Source organism: Podarcis vaucheri (assembly GCF_965113315.1).
Source record: "Podarcis vaucheri genome assembly, chromosome: 3".
NCBI classification, from domain to species: Eukaryota; Metazoa; Chordata; class Lepidosauria; order Squamata; family Lacertidae; genus Podarcis; species Podarcis vaucheri.
This window is the reverse complement of record NC_138761.1, coordinates 85,100,512-85,113,155: the sequence shown is the minus strand read 5'-3', so window position 1 is coordinate 85,113,155 and position 12,644 is coordinate 85,100,512. Positions and strand designations below refer to the sequence as shown.

Sequence of the window (12,644 nt, the reverse complement as noted above, 5' to 3'; positions counted from 1 at the left end):
AAACACCTCCCAAGTGTCATTTCCCATATATGACTTCATTTTCATAACTTGTTTTAGTGAAATTAGCAAGAAGAGTATCTACATGTTGATGGAATGTGGAAACATTGATCTTAATACTTGGCTTAAAAAGAAAAAAATTAACCCATGGGAGCGGAAGAGCTTTTGGGAAAATATGTTGGAAGCTGTCCATACAATCCACACACATGGTATCTATAAAAGCTTATTTCTATGTATTTGAAGACTTCTACTGAACCTTTCAACACTTGCTGTTCACAGGAATGGCTACCAATGAATTACTAGTCAAATAATGCTTTAGATTACTATCTTTTTATGCATTCATAAACTGCTTTGAGGGTTTTTTTTCTACAATCAAGCGGTATATAAATAAATTAAATCTGCCTCTTGGAAATCTAACAGAGAGGGACATAGGCTATCTGGCTATTTATTTGCATTGCCTTAACTGTTTATATAACTATAATACTTTCTTACTTTTTAAAGCGCCATCTAGTTATCTATATCACTATCACTGCAACAAATAGTCTTGTATGCTGTGAATGAGCCACCGCAAGGCATTTATGCTCCCCATTCTTCACCTTCTGTGCAAGTAGGAGAAATTCAGAAGTTTCCTCATTCACTTTCAAATAACCACAGTTTGCTGTGTCATTCTGGCCTGGAATTGAGGCTAATCTTAACTGCGGCTAGTTTAAACAAGCCAGCTTCAGTAACTGGTTTGAAGTTAGCTTAGGATTGGACATCTGGGCTGGGTTGTGGGGATCTCGATGGGTTGGCACCTCCTGTCCCCGGCCAGGTTGCTGTTGAGGGAGCTGATGCCCAAGTCAGGAGCAGACTTAAACACACCAGGAGGAAGTCAACCATGTGTGAACCAGTACTTGTGATTTCTTTCCATACAAACCACAAGCAGAAACCAAGTTTATGCTTGTGGTTGGTTTCCTCCTGAGCACAGCAAAGTCAGGAAGGAGTAATGGGCAGATGTACGTAGCAGTGTATACCAGAATTCATGCAAGTTAACTATTTGTATTACATGAAATTGAACTTTTGTTATGGTTTAATGTTCAGTGCGAACCAGGCTAGTAGCAGCAGTTGAATGGAGCATTTTAATTATAACATTTAATTATATTCTGGGAAAAAGTAGTGTCTTGTTTTGTAAATTAACTGGAACTAGTTCTAATCTTGGAATATGTTTCCACAGGGGTTTTGTTTTGCTTTTGTTTTGCTTTGTTGTGCAATGATGAAGGTTAGATAAAAACCTGTTCCCTCTGTGAAAGTAAATAGATTTCTTAGAGGAGGGTGAATGTCACAGCCAAATCGCAGTCTCCGAGGTCTGTTATCATAGCTACAAAAGGACCTGGCTTTTCCTCCCATCCTTGTGTGTTGGGCCAAGAAGGTTTGTAGAATGGGTGTGAGAGAACAGAGTAAATGCACATATTTTTAATTTGTACTAACTGAACAAATTTTAATTTGCAGGTATTGTTCATAGTGATCTGAAACCAGCAAACTTTCTGCTAGTGGATGGAATGCTAAAACTAATAGATTTTGGCATTGCAAATCAAATGCAGCCAGATGTGACAAGCATTTTTAAAGATTCACAGGTGAGACTGTTGGGACATCCTTGTGTTACCCTATTATGAAACAGTACGAATGTCTGTTTTCACAATGAGGGGACATCAGGAATAATGTGAGGAGTTTTGTGGGTCTTGATTTGTGTTTGCCTGTTTTAGGCAGGTTGCGGGTCTAGACATAGTCATGGTGCATGGTTTCCCAGAGTGTGGATTACAGGAGGCACGACTACCCCAGATGAAAGAGAGAAGGGATATTGCACAAAAGTTCATTGGAAGCTGCCTTATACAGAGTCGGCTCTTTGGTCCACCTAGCTCAATATTGTCTACACTGACAACAGCATCTTTTGGGGTTTCAGACCATCTTTTCCAGCCCTACCTGGAGACGCCAGGGATTGAACCTGGAGTCTATTGCATGGAAAGCATGTGTGCTATGGCATGGAGTTGCAGCCTGAATTATGCCCGGTTGCTGCGGAAATGTTGCAAGGTGTAGGTTATATGTTGGGCGCCGGCATCCAACAGAGATGTATAGCAGTCTATACATGCAGGGCATATCCCACTTCAGATGGGTCTGAGAAGAGTATTCATAAAGGGTGAAACAGCATAAAATTTCACAGAGAAATCCTGTTTTGTGGGTTTTTTAGAGTTAGAAAATAGTTAAGCCTAATCCAGTTCACTTAGTATCAATATGTACGTAGCAGACCCAATCTCTTGACTAATTTTAAGAGGTAGGGAGTGGGCCCTATGATTTCCTCCTTCTCTCCTGTCCAATTTAACAACAGTCAATGGATACTTTGGTTCGGACATTAGCTATGGTTCCTATTTTACCAAGGTTCTTAACCATCCTCAAATCCTGGTTACGCACAGAATCTGATTTGCCTTAACCATGGTTAACATAAATGTGGCTATATTTCTTCACTTCAGTTAAGGCAACAGGAGGAATTTTCTCTGAAAGGGCAGAGCTGTGGAGAGGAGGTTCACAATCCCACAGAGCACTCTCTTAATTACTGTAGCTCTGTTGCTTGAAACTGATTCACCAAACCTGACAAAAGTTGCTGGTGGCTTTATTGGGGTGGAGAATTGGGCATATAGAGTGACAAAATCATTTTGAGTACAATTTTTTTTTAAAAAAAAGTTAATGTAGACATTGTCTGAATCATTCAGTGTTGGATTAGAATTACTGAGGAATTTTCAAAATTGGCTATAAAATTTCTCTGAGATACAGTTGCCTTCAACATTATGTTAAGAGCTTTGTGAAGTTTCCTAGACAAGCTTGTTTTTCCTGTTCTAAAGTTTCTAACAAACTATAGCAGGATTTCAAGAGGATTAATTAAAAAAATGGTTTGTGAGCATTGTTTTTCAGGGCCCTTTTTAGAGCAATCTTTCTAACAAAACATGAGATTCTAATTTTAAACTATCAATTAATCACATGATTATATTTTTAATTGTTACTAGGTTGGCACAGTTAACTACATGCCACCAGAGGTAATTAAAGACATGTCTTCCTGTGGTGAAAATGGAAAACCAAGGTCAAAGGTAAAAAATACCCTGTGGTTGAAGGAGGGAAATGCTTTGGTTTGGATCTTACTTTCTAAATCTCCACAAACCCAGGACAAAATCATTGGGGGGGTTTTTGTATGCAGTGATGTGAATAAAGCAGTTATAAAAAGGCTTGTATGGGCAGTGCGGTGGGACGGTAGCAGAAGTTGAAATAGAATTGATCCTGGGTTTAATAAGAGCTTCATAATGGATTATATCCAGTCCCAGCATAAAGACACTGCAGCTTTATGTACTTCTTGGGTGGCTGGCAATCAGGGGATCCTTGGGGAATGACTGAGATGTGGGGCAAGAGGCTGCAGTAGGATTGAGGGGAGGGGCATCAGATGGAGGCGGCTTACTGCGTGGAGAAGCAAGGACCCTTATACTGGTGCTGGATGCTTCCTAATGAAAATTTGTGAGAGGAAGAGCTCAAATGTGAAACTAGCACCTTAGGCAACCACATGGGAGAGTGAACTTTGGGGAAGGGTTGTCTCTGATTTTAAAAGCATAAAGAAAACAGCTTGGTTTCTGTCCAACATTGCAGTATTTTGACCCTATACAGCCAGCAAAAATTCCGCAGAGGTCAGGAAGACATTCCTACATATCTATATATATGTACATAATTTTTGGTGTGTGTTTCCTTTCCACAGTTTAAACCATGCTCAAGGTGGCTTACAACATAAAAAAAATGACTCCCGCATAACGGAAGTAATAATAAACAATAAATAACAATTTTTGCAAAAATCACAAGATCTAAAATAACGGTACAAACAGGAACAGCAACAATGCCCCCCAACAAAACCCCCAAACAACACGCCAGCCCAAGAGTCTGTTCAGCTTTTGTAGCTGGAGTGAGTCAGGGCTCCGCCTCCCAGGCCAGGTGAAAAAAGGCCTGCAAGGCAGGGAGCAGCTCTCCCAGGACTCACAGCCAAGATCCTCTATGGCAGGCATCCCCAAACTCGGCCCTCCAGATATTTTTGGACTACAATTCCTATCATCCCTGACCACTGGTCCTGTTAGCTAGTCATGATGGTGTTGGGAGTCATTCTGCAAAGAAACAGTAAAGATGTTTGTACCTTTAAGAATTGTTTCTGTGAGCTTTGGGCAGATTGGGTACAGCTGGTCATAACTACAAAAGGAGGAAAATTTGCAGTTTGAACTTTGCCTGCAGTGAGAAAACACCCACAATGTTTGTTGTTTTGTAATAAAACCTTTATTTGATTTGGTTTTACACCGGCCTCGTGGTGTCGTTGTTTCTGTCATCTTCCACCAGAAGAAAGCCCCCCTCTAACAAATGGGAATTGTAGTCCAGTAACATCTGGAGGGCCGAGTTTGGGGATGCCTGCTTTATGGCCTCAGCAGCCTTCCTTCAAGCACAACCAAACCTTATTTCTTAGGCCTTTAATGTTGTGGCATTTGCCCGTTCTTTTGGAAATACCTGTATAGGGAGAGAGAAAGAGTTAATAGGTAGACCAATAGAAAAGCCAGAGGCGGAGCCTGCCTGTTTAATAAAAAGGGCTTCGCCCAAAGTTTAGTTAGTTGTTAGTTGGTTGGTTGGGAAGAAGCAGTAGTTGGGAAAGCAGTTGGCAGACAGATGGAAATAGACAGTTTGTACAGTTCTTGTGTGAGGGGAGGTAGAAGAGTTAGAGACAGGATAATATAAGACTAAGAGGGTAAAAGGTAACAGTGTTTTGAATGCATTTAAAGTTTATTTGTGTCTGCAATAAACTACACTCTTCATTGTTAACTTGAGAATAGTCGGTGAGACAACCGGGGGCTCCATTCGAACGCCACAAATGTTTACACTACTTTTAAAATGATTAAACTCACTGGTCTGTATTGAAGTTATTTTTAAAAAAACCTTGTGTAACGGTGATGTTAGCCAACAGAAGAGCAAAAAACACCGCAAGGTTTTTACATGCATTTTCTATGTAATTTGTTAAGCAGCCCCATAAAGTATTATCATTCCCATCACGTATGAGGTGGGGAGCAATTTATTTTACTCTTTTGCAAAATTGTTTCAGCCAAAGACTTGTGGGCTTAAGTGAACAGAGTAAAATTGCCCTACATTAAGTTGCCTATGTTCATTTTCTTCTATAAGCTGACTCCCGTGCCAGCATGTTAAATATACACAAAACTGAGGCTCCCTTTGTCTATATCAGTGTTTCCCAACCACTGTTCCGCGGCACACTAGTGTGCCGCGAGATGTTGCCTGGTGTGCCGCGAGATGTTGCCTGGAGGGAGGCGGGCGAGTCGGGCGGCGAGAGGTGGGGCGGCGGCGGCGAAGAGAGGCCGCCCAGCGCGGGGCTCTCGCCGTCTGCCTGCCTGGCTGCCTGCGAGCTCGGCGGGCAGCGCCTCCGTCCGCAGCGCCCGCCTCGCGGCTCTCATTCCCTGCCCCTGCCAAAGCTCACCCAGCCAAGCCGCACTCTCCTTCCTGCCTCGCTTTGCTGCCTCCTCCCCCCCCACCCCCAAAGCTTGGAGGTTCCCCGGCAAGGGGGAGGGGAAAAAATTGAAACTTACACTTTCATGCGTCCCTCCCGGCGTGACGCTGCGCGCTGACGTCACGGGGCTGTAATGGTGGTGTGCCTCGAGATTTTTTTCATCAAACAAGTGTGCCTTTGCCCAAAAAAGGTTGGGAAACACTGGTCTATATTCCTCCTCTTCTTCTGAAACTCACCTACTCATGTTGAGTTAAAAAGCAGACATTCCAGTGTAACAGGTTCATGTTTCAGTCAGTGCGAGGTAGTATGAGAGAATCTTTATCACTGTATTCCACTTTCTGTTGGTCCCTTACCAGGGCATCAGTTTCTTTTTATGAGCAATATTATTCATCGTTTTAAATGGTCTGCCTTTGAAGCAATGTTTCCATTCTTTTAGATTACAAAACTGATAGTGTAGATTGCTCTCTGTGGTTTTAACTGTGTGCAAATTACTTTTCCTGACAATTAACACCCTACTTTTGGCAATATGCATCGACGCAAAGGTGTGTCATTGATCAGATTTTGAAATATAGACGCTCTCCTTTATTGCTTAATTGTTATGCTGTTGCACCAGGTTTTGTAATTGATTGCTTATTCAGTTGCACCACGTAGGTTAATGAAATGGCAATAGCAATAGCTTCAAAGTCATTGTGTTAATTGTGTGAGGAGCATCCATCAATCATCTATCTATCTATCTATCTATCTATCTATCTATCTATCTATCATCCATTCATCCATCCTTGCCTTTGTTTTTAGATCAGTCCAAAAAATGATGTTTGGTCATTGGGCTGCATTTTATACTGTATGACCTATGGAAGAACTCCATTTCAGCACATAACAAATCAGATTGCAAAACTTCATGCCATAATTGATCCTAGTCATGAAATAGCATTCCCTGATATTGCAGAAAAAGACCTCCAGGATGTCTTAAAGGTACCCACCTGTGTAAATTTGTACAATATAATTTTGTTTAGCATTCTTAATGTATATATCAAACAGTTCCTGACTTTATCATTTGTGGTTGGGGCGGGGGGGGGGGGCAGGGAACTACATCTGGGCTTGGATCCTGAGAACCATGAAAGGAAGCTCACAAAGGGGGACTTTCTTCGTTTTCCTCCTCCCTAACGTTTTCTCCCCGTGCCCCAGGGAAAGTTGAAAGGTCCCTCTGAACAGCTTGCAGTGGGGCACAGGCAGGCTGCTGAGGGAAGGAAGAAATTGCTCAAAATCTGGTAGAAGGACCTCCTCCTTAAGGAGAGGGTTTTTGGGGGGTGGGGTGGGGTGGAGTGGAGCTGTAGTGCAGAGGACAGAAACAGGAAAGAGTCTACATTCCTCAAGTGTCTTTTGGCATATTATTCTTGGGAGTCAAGCTCTGTGCACTTTTGTATGTGATTCTGTTTCTCTCCAATGCCTAGGCAAGTTTAAGGGCACCGTGTATTTTTTTAAAAATTACCATGTACTATATGTTATGTGTTTGATTATACCTGAAGGACATACAGCATACAAGTGTTTATGTGAAAAGTTATTTCTCTTGGCTCCTTTTAGAGAACTAGCCTATTGGAAAGAAGGTAGCATTCTGCTTAATCTTAGTTTGTTATCATCCATTATCATTATGATTGTTCTAACATGGCCAGTTTGTTTACGGAGTTGAGATAACTTTCATTCATTTAGTGCATCATTTGGACCTACTGTTTATTTATTCCTGTGATGTAGAACAGTAGTTCCCCCAACTTTCCCTCCCATGGACCACTTGGAAATTTATAAGGGTCTTGGCAGACCACTTAATGGGTTTGTTTGTTTTTTATCTGCCTATTGTAGCGATCGTAATGCTTTGTGCTAGATGTGGTATGATTCTTAATTTTATTGCTTCTCTTAATATGTTTATTGTATTACAATTTTTAAATTATGTAAATTGTAATACAATAAGCATATTAGAGAAGCAGTAAAATTTAAATTGTAAGTGTTCTTTACAGAAACTGCTGGGACTGCCTGAATAAGCTGGCGGGCCATGGGTCACTTTTGGGGAAACATTGACATAGAATATTTACAGAATCCATTCCATTGTGAAACAGCAGGCTGAATCTGATGCTGCAAGGCACAAACTAGATTAATGGAGTGCACTTTCAGTTCGCTAGGGATACCTTTCCTATATAAAATGTGGAAAACAATGTTGAGCTATAATATTCTTTAGAAAACTGAGTTTTATTGATTCCGTCTTGTAACTTCTCCCCTCAGCGCTGTTTGGTAAGGAATCCCAAGCAAAGGATATCTGTCTCTGAATTGCTGGTTCATCCTTATGTACATATTCAAACCAATTCACAAACAGGTAACTTTATCTGTTACTGAATTTCACTTTATTTCACCAGAGTTTTATATAAAGGTGTACATTCTCTTGTCTAATACTCTGACAGAGTAAACAATATACCTGCTAACCTAAGTATATCACCAAGTGCTCTGGTATCTGAATTTTCATACAGCTTAGCTGGACATTTTAAGCATAACCAGATTTTAACATTTTTCTAGGGGATTCAATCACAAAAGGGACAACAGAGGAACTAAAGCGCATCCTTGGTCATCTTGTTGGCCTGAACTCTCCTAACTCCATTTCTAGAGCTACTAGAGTAAGTAAATGAATTTCTGGCAGTCGTATTGTTACTAAGAACGTGATATTTATAATACTTAAAGCAGAAAGAGAATGTAGAACTGATACAGTTCCTATTTTTATTTATTTATACCAAATAAAGAAGATACAAAGATACAAAACAAGACACATAAAATGTCCACTTGGGACAGGAAGGCGTGTGTGACAAAAGTGTAGTGAGGAATGTCGTGTGAGATGGACAGGAGAGGGTGCAAAAATAGTGGATTTGAGAAGCAGCGGATCTTAATAGGCAGTGGTGAATGGTTTGGTGTATAAAGATGGGAAAGGCTTTCACCCTAACAGGGAGTGACATGGTATAAAACGGCAAAGAATATAAGCTCGTAATCTTCAAAGCAATGTGTTATGGCAAGTAAACAAATCCTACCAGCCGCACTTCATAATAGTAATATAAGGGAAATGCTGTCACTTAAAAGAAAGATTTGGCTGGCATGCAGGAGGCATTCATAAACGAGAGCGGTAGCTCCTACTACCCACCTGCTGAAGCTCAATCTGTCACTCATTCATAGGGATTATTGGGTGGTTTCTAGTGCTAGGCCTACTCAGAGTAGACCCATTAAAATTAATTATTTGACTATCGTAGGTCCATTAATTTCATTGGGTCTAGTCTAAAAAGAAGCTAGTTGAGTATAACCTATTGTATTTAAACTATATGACATTTCCAGCAGAAACTTCCCTCAAGGCATTTTATTTAAATGATTACTCATCTTGTGATGAAAACTGAGGCACACAGTGAATTAAGGGATTAAGTTAACCACAGTCAAGGAAAAATCCCTGTGGGATAACTGTGGAATCAGCTTTTCTTCATTTTATCCCATTTTGGGGGTGGGCACTAGGTTTTTTTGTTTTTTGTTTTTGTTTTTGCTTCTGACCATGCTTTGCAGTGCTTCTTGACAACATTTGCATATTCTAGCAATCCTTTTTTAGGTGCAATAAAAGCTGGCATGAGCATTCTTTTTAAGCCAAATAGACTTGAATTCCAAGATTAGGTTTTGACAAAAGTGTGCAAGTGAATAATCTACAGTTTTATAATTTTTCATTCAGATGTAGACAAGTCAAAGGGTGCCTGGAGTAGGCAAACATGTGGAGCACTGGGGGAAGGAAGGGTTAGATTCTGTGCACAGAACTCCGTTGCTGGCTCACTTCCCAGAATCAGTATGACACTGGCTAGTGTGAGCATTGAACCCCTGCTTATGGAGAGGATTTTTCACTGGATTCTACATGGAAATGGCAGATTGACAAGAGGTTGTTTATCACAAAAGGATCTCTTTCCCAGGGAGCTTGCAGTCTAAATTTCATCAGTGACTGGGAGAGAGTGGAAGGAATTGGGGCTAGATTTTTTGTGGGCAGGGGGAGACAGAGTGAGTGTCGGGATCTCCGCTTGGCCAAGCTGATAAAGCCTCATCTTCTTCCCCCGAGTCCTTTGGAATTGCCTCCCGATGTGTTTAATGACCTGAGCCTTTGATTTAATTTCATTGGGTCTAGTCTATAAAAAGAAGCTAGTTGAGTATAACCTGTTGTATTTAAACTATATGACGTTTCCAGCAGAAACTTCCCTCAAGGCATTTTATTTAAATGATTACTCATCTTGTGATGAAAACTGAGGGACACAGTGAATTAAGGGATTAAGTTAACCACAGTCAAGGAAAAATCCCTGTGGGATAACTGTGGAATCAGCTTTTCTTCATTTTATCCTTCATTTTATCCCATTTTGGGGGTGGGCCCACAGAGTGAGTGTTGGGATCTCCGCTCGGCCAAGCTGATAAAGCCTCATCTTCTTCCCCCGAGTCCTTTGGAATTGCCTCCCGATGTGTTTAACGACCTGAGCCTTTGATGAGGCCTCAGGCATATCCTTCAGCAGAGTTTCCAAAGCAGCAGAAGTGTTGAGATTTATGGCTACATGCTATGCTTTATTTCTAAGCTACGCAGACAGAAAATACATCCTCTTTCTACGAAAGCAGAGAGCAACCGAACGAAGGAACAAAGGAAACAGGAAACCACTAACGTCACATCCCGTCTCCTTTCCTGTGAGACTTCCAACAGCCTGGAAGGTCTCTGGAATGTAAACAGAGTCCTGTGACTCCAAGCAGCTGCACATTGATAAGAACAGAAACTAACAGTGAGGTGGGGGGTGCGTTATGTGAGAATTCAGATAACTATGCTTTCAACTGGGGGTGTGCGGGAAAGGGTTAAGTCAAATGCTCCATGCAAAATATGAGCTGTAAAAGGGGGTTTGAAAGAAAACATCATAGCATCTGATGATCTGATTTGCTTCTTCTTTTTAAATGTTTCAGGCTTTATACGAGCAGTGCAGCAACGGTGAAGGTTTAGATGTGTCTGCTTTTGCAAACTGTGACAAGAAAACACGGAGCACAAAGTGATACATAAAGTTTAGCTTTAAAAAGTGTTAATGAAGACATGATAAGACTATTCTAGGCAATAGTTGGTCTGTTTAAACCGAACTGCCTTGCCTCTGATAATTGTTTTATGGTCTAAATGTTCTTTGTCATTTGTTTATCCAGTATTTGTATGTTGGTCTTATGGGACAGTCGGCTTTGCTATATAACTTTGACAGATTGGTTCAGCATGTGGATATTTGGGTACAAAACACAGATGAGGCCTTAAAAGTTGAAAATGTGGAAGATATTTTGTTGCATTTCTTTAAATCATGCAAAAAAAGACGACGACTGGGTGAGAACAAACTTTATTTGCAAGCCTCTAGTATTTGCCAGTATTTTTCTTGAAATATTGACTTCTTTCATTTCGTTTACTGGTGATGTGGGACACTATGTAATTTAGCTACTCTTATGCTCTGCTTCTTGTTTTATGCTGTTACATACTGACATGATTTATAAACGACACCAGACATTGTAATAAATAAAAAATGAACTCTGTAAATAATAATAAAAAGATTTATACTGTTATTCCTAGAATGTGATTTTAAAAAAATAAATGGAAAAATTCTTCCAAAATTAAATAGCTGTAAGTATTGAAATACTGAGTACCTTTACAAGTTTGGAAAGGTGACCAAAATAATCCTGTATGTGAAATCTTAGGTTGTCTCCAACTCAGCAATGATAGCTCCTTTAACTTTTTCAAGTTCTGTGAATTAGTTCTTCATTAATGTCAAGATGGTAGACATTTCCTCTAACTATAGGCACAATTACGACATTCAGGCAAAGAGAAAGCATATTAAATCTTCATTATAGCTGAATAATTTAGTCCAGGGATTAACACCTGCTCCAATGCAGTTTCAGGAATAGCAACATTGGATTTTAAATACTGTGGCTTGCTTTTAATTTCAGCAATACTTCTTTCTCTGGAGATTATCCTTATTTGTGCAATTCTTGGGGGCTGGGTGTGTCTGTTTTCATATTATGAACCTACAAGAAGAACCTGTACTTCATTTTCTCATACGTTAAATGTTTTAGTTAGGAGTTGTTCTTTTAAAGCACTATATAAATAATTATTACTTTGCCACAGAGTCCACCAAATGGTGGGAATGTGTATAGAAATAGGCCTGTAAACATCAAATCCAGCTTGGTGGGTCTGTGATTGCCAGGATCCAATTTGGAGCTTAACTCTGTTACTGATTATTTAAATTTTCTAGGCTCCCTTTCAAGGCAAAAGGGCTTTCTAAGAGTGTAGAGCTCCTACTATAGGATTTCACTACCATATAGACATTCACAACAAGTGTGGGGGATATCTTTGGTTCTCCAGAAGTTGCTGAACTTACAACTTTCATCAGCTCCAACAAGCATATGGTCAATAGCCTAGGATGATGTGAGTTGCAATTCAGCAACTTCTGGAGCACCAATAGCGAAGATGTCTTGTAATCCAGCTCTGTGATCATATAAAACTAGTTAAACCATTTGAACAGGAGCAATTCACCCTGCAAGACTTAGTTGGAAGTACTGTCTGTTCTACCCTGATTCTCAAAGCATTGCATCTACTGAGTTCTGTAATGGGAAGAAATATGGAAATTAATGCTAGTTTGTCTTTTTTTCATTTCCATCTATCTCATGGCGTCATTGCCATTATCGTGAATGATATATGCAATGCACTATATTGAATCAGGGACGCGGGTGGCGCTGTGGGTAAAACCTCAGCGCCTAGGTATTGCCGATCGCGTGGTCGGCGGTTCGAATCCCCGCGGCGGGGTGCGCTCCTGCCGTTCGGTCCCAGCGCCTGCCAACCTAGCAGTTCGAAAGCACCCCCGGGTGCAAGTAGATAAATAGGGACCGCTTACCAGCGGGAAAGTAAACAGTGTTCCGTGTGCTGCGCTGGCTCGCCAGATGCAGCTTGTCATGCTGGCCACGTGACCCGGAAGTGTCTGCGGACAGTGCTGGCTCCCGGCCTATAGAGTGAGATGAGCGCACAACCCTAGAGTCG

General features: G+C 40.8%; 1 protein-coding gene and 1 long non-coding RNA gene across 5 annotated transcripts in view; one reads left to right on the top strand and one right to left on the bottom strand.

Annotated features, from left to right (window-relative positions):
- The window catches only part of TTK (TTK protein kinase), a 32,118-nt gene extending 20,942 nt beyond the window's left edge, over positions 1-11,176 (top strand). For all 4 annotated transcript variants that reach the window (XM_082216971.1, XM_082216972.1, XM_082216974.1 and 1 more), the window contains exons 16-22: positions 58-206; positions 1,486-1,610; positions 3,033-3,113; positions 6,353-6,529; positions 7,829-7,919; positions 8,117-8,214; positions 10,547-11,176. In XM_082216971.1, coding sequence (XP_082073097.1) covers positions 58-206; positions 1,486-1,610; positions 3,033-3,113; positions 6,353-6,529; positions 7,829-7,919; positions 8,117-8,214; positions 10,547-10,633 — 808 coding nt within the window. In that variant the 3' untranslated portion in view covers positions 10,634-11,176. The remainder of the gene's footprint in view (positions 1-57; positions 207-1,485; positions 1,611-3,032; positions 3,114-6,352; positions 6,530-7,828; positions 7,920-8,116; positions 8,215-10,546) is intronic.
- LOC309529174 lies at positions 4,973-6,345 on the bottom strand. The gene is made up of 2 exons (XR_014218109.1): positions 5,758-6,345; positions 4,973-5,263 (listed from the first exon to the last, which is right to left on the bottom strand). It is a non-coding gene; the product is annotated as an uncharacterized lncRNA (long non-coding RNA).
- Positions 11,177-12,644: the final 1,468 nt, after the last annotated feature.